This window comes from Penaeus monodon, chromosome 29, assembly GCF_015228065.2.
Source record: "Penaeus monodon isolate SGIC_2016 chromosome 29, NSTDA_Pmon_1, whole genome shotgun sequence".
NCBI lineage: Eukaryota > Metazoa > Arthropoda > Malacostraca > Decapoda > Penaeidae > Penaeus > Penaeus monodon.
In genome coordinates this window covers 4,530,151-4,531,242 of record NC_051414.1, presented here as the reverse complement: position 1 = coordinate 4,531,242, position 1,092 = coordinate 4,530,151, and the positions used below count along the sequence as shown (strand labels likewise).

At 49.2% G+C, this 1,092-nt stretch overlaps 1 protein-coding gene across 1 annotated transcript in view; it reads right to left on the bottom strand.

Moving 5' to 3' along the window:
• Window positions 1–1,092, bottom strand: part of LOC119591626 (nephrin-like) — a 125,992-nt gene that overhangs the window by 69,871 nt on the left and 55,029 nt on the right. Inside the window, exon 3 of the mRNA XM_037940379.1 lies at window positions 675–788. Coding sequence (XP_037796307.1) covers window positions 675–788 — 114 coding nt within the window. The remainder of the gene's footprint in view (window positions 1–674; window positions 789–1,092) is intronic.

Genomic DNA, 1,092 nt, shown 5'->3' with positions numbered 1-1,092 from the left:
ATTTTTTGTGTGCTTTTTCTTCTTACTTTCCTCCGCACCTTCATTATGTGACATATTCTCCTCTTAACTTTCCTTTCCATTACCTCTCTTTTCTTCTCTTCTCACCATTAGTTTTATCTTATTTTATTCTCTATCATGTCTGTTCTCTTACCTTCTCCTCTCCCAATCTTTCTGATTATTCTCTTTATTCTTTTGTTCTCCTATTCCGCCTTACTTCCTATTCCTGCTATTCTTCTATCTCTCCTCTTCCCGATCCTCTCTAATCCCTCTTCTCCTCCCTCACTACTCTTTACCCCCGTCTCTCCCTACTGATTTTCTTCCTCACACACCTCTACACTCCATCCTTCTCCCCTCTCTTTACTCCCTTTTCCCCTCCCCATTCTACTCTCCCCGCTCCTGCATCCTCCTCCTTTTTCCCCTATTTTTCCCCACCCCCTCTTACTCTACTCCCTTTCCACTGTCTGCTCCCCATCTCCCCACTCCTCAACCCTCTCTCCTTTTCTCCCCACCCCCAACCTTCCTCCCCTGAACCCTTTCCCCTATCTATCCCTTCCTCCCCACTCCCCTCCTCGCCCTCCCCTATCTTCCCTCTCCTCCCCCTCCCCTATCTTCCCCTGCTCTCTTTTTCCTTCCCCCCTTTCCCCTATCTGCACCCCTCTCCCCAGCCCACTCACCTCCCGTGGCGACGCAGTAGAGCGTGAGAGGGCTTCCTTCAACGAGTGGACCGTAGAATCCAGCTGACACCGGCATGTTGTTGGAGTCCAGTACTTGCAGACGCGACGGTACCACTGCAGACGGGGAAGAAGAGTAGCTTTAATATATCGTATTTTTTATGGGGTAGATTAGGACACCGTGGTTGATTTAGGGTGGATAAGGACTAGGGCGTGGTTGATTCAGGGTCGATAAGGACTGTGTTGTGGTTGATTCAGGGTCGATAAGGACTGTGTTGTGGTTGATTCAGGGTCGATAAGGACTGTGTTGTGGTTGATTCAGGTTAGATAAGGACTGTGGCGTGGTTGATTCAAGGTTGGTTAGGGGTCAGGCTGGTGAGAAGTGTCGGGGATTCATAATGGTTGTGATGATAGGTAGATG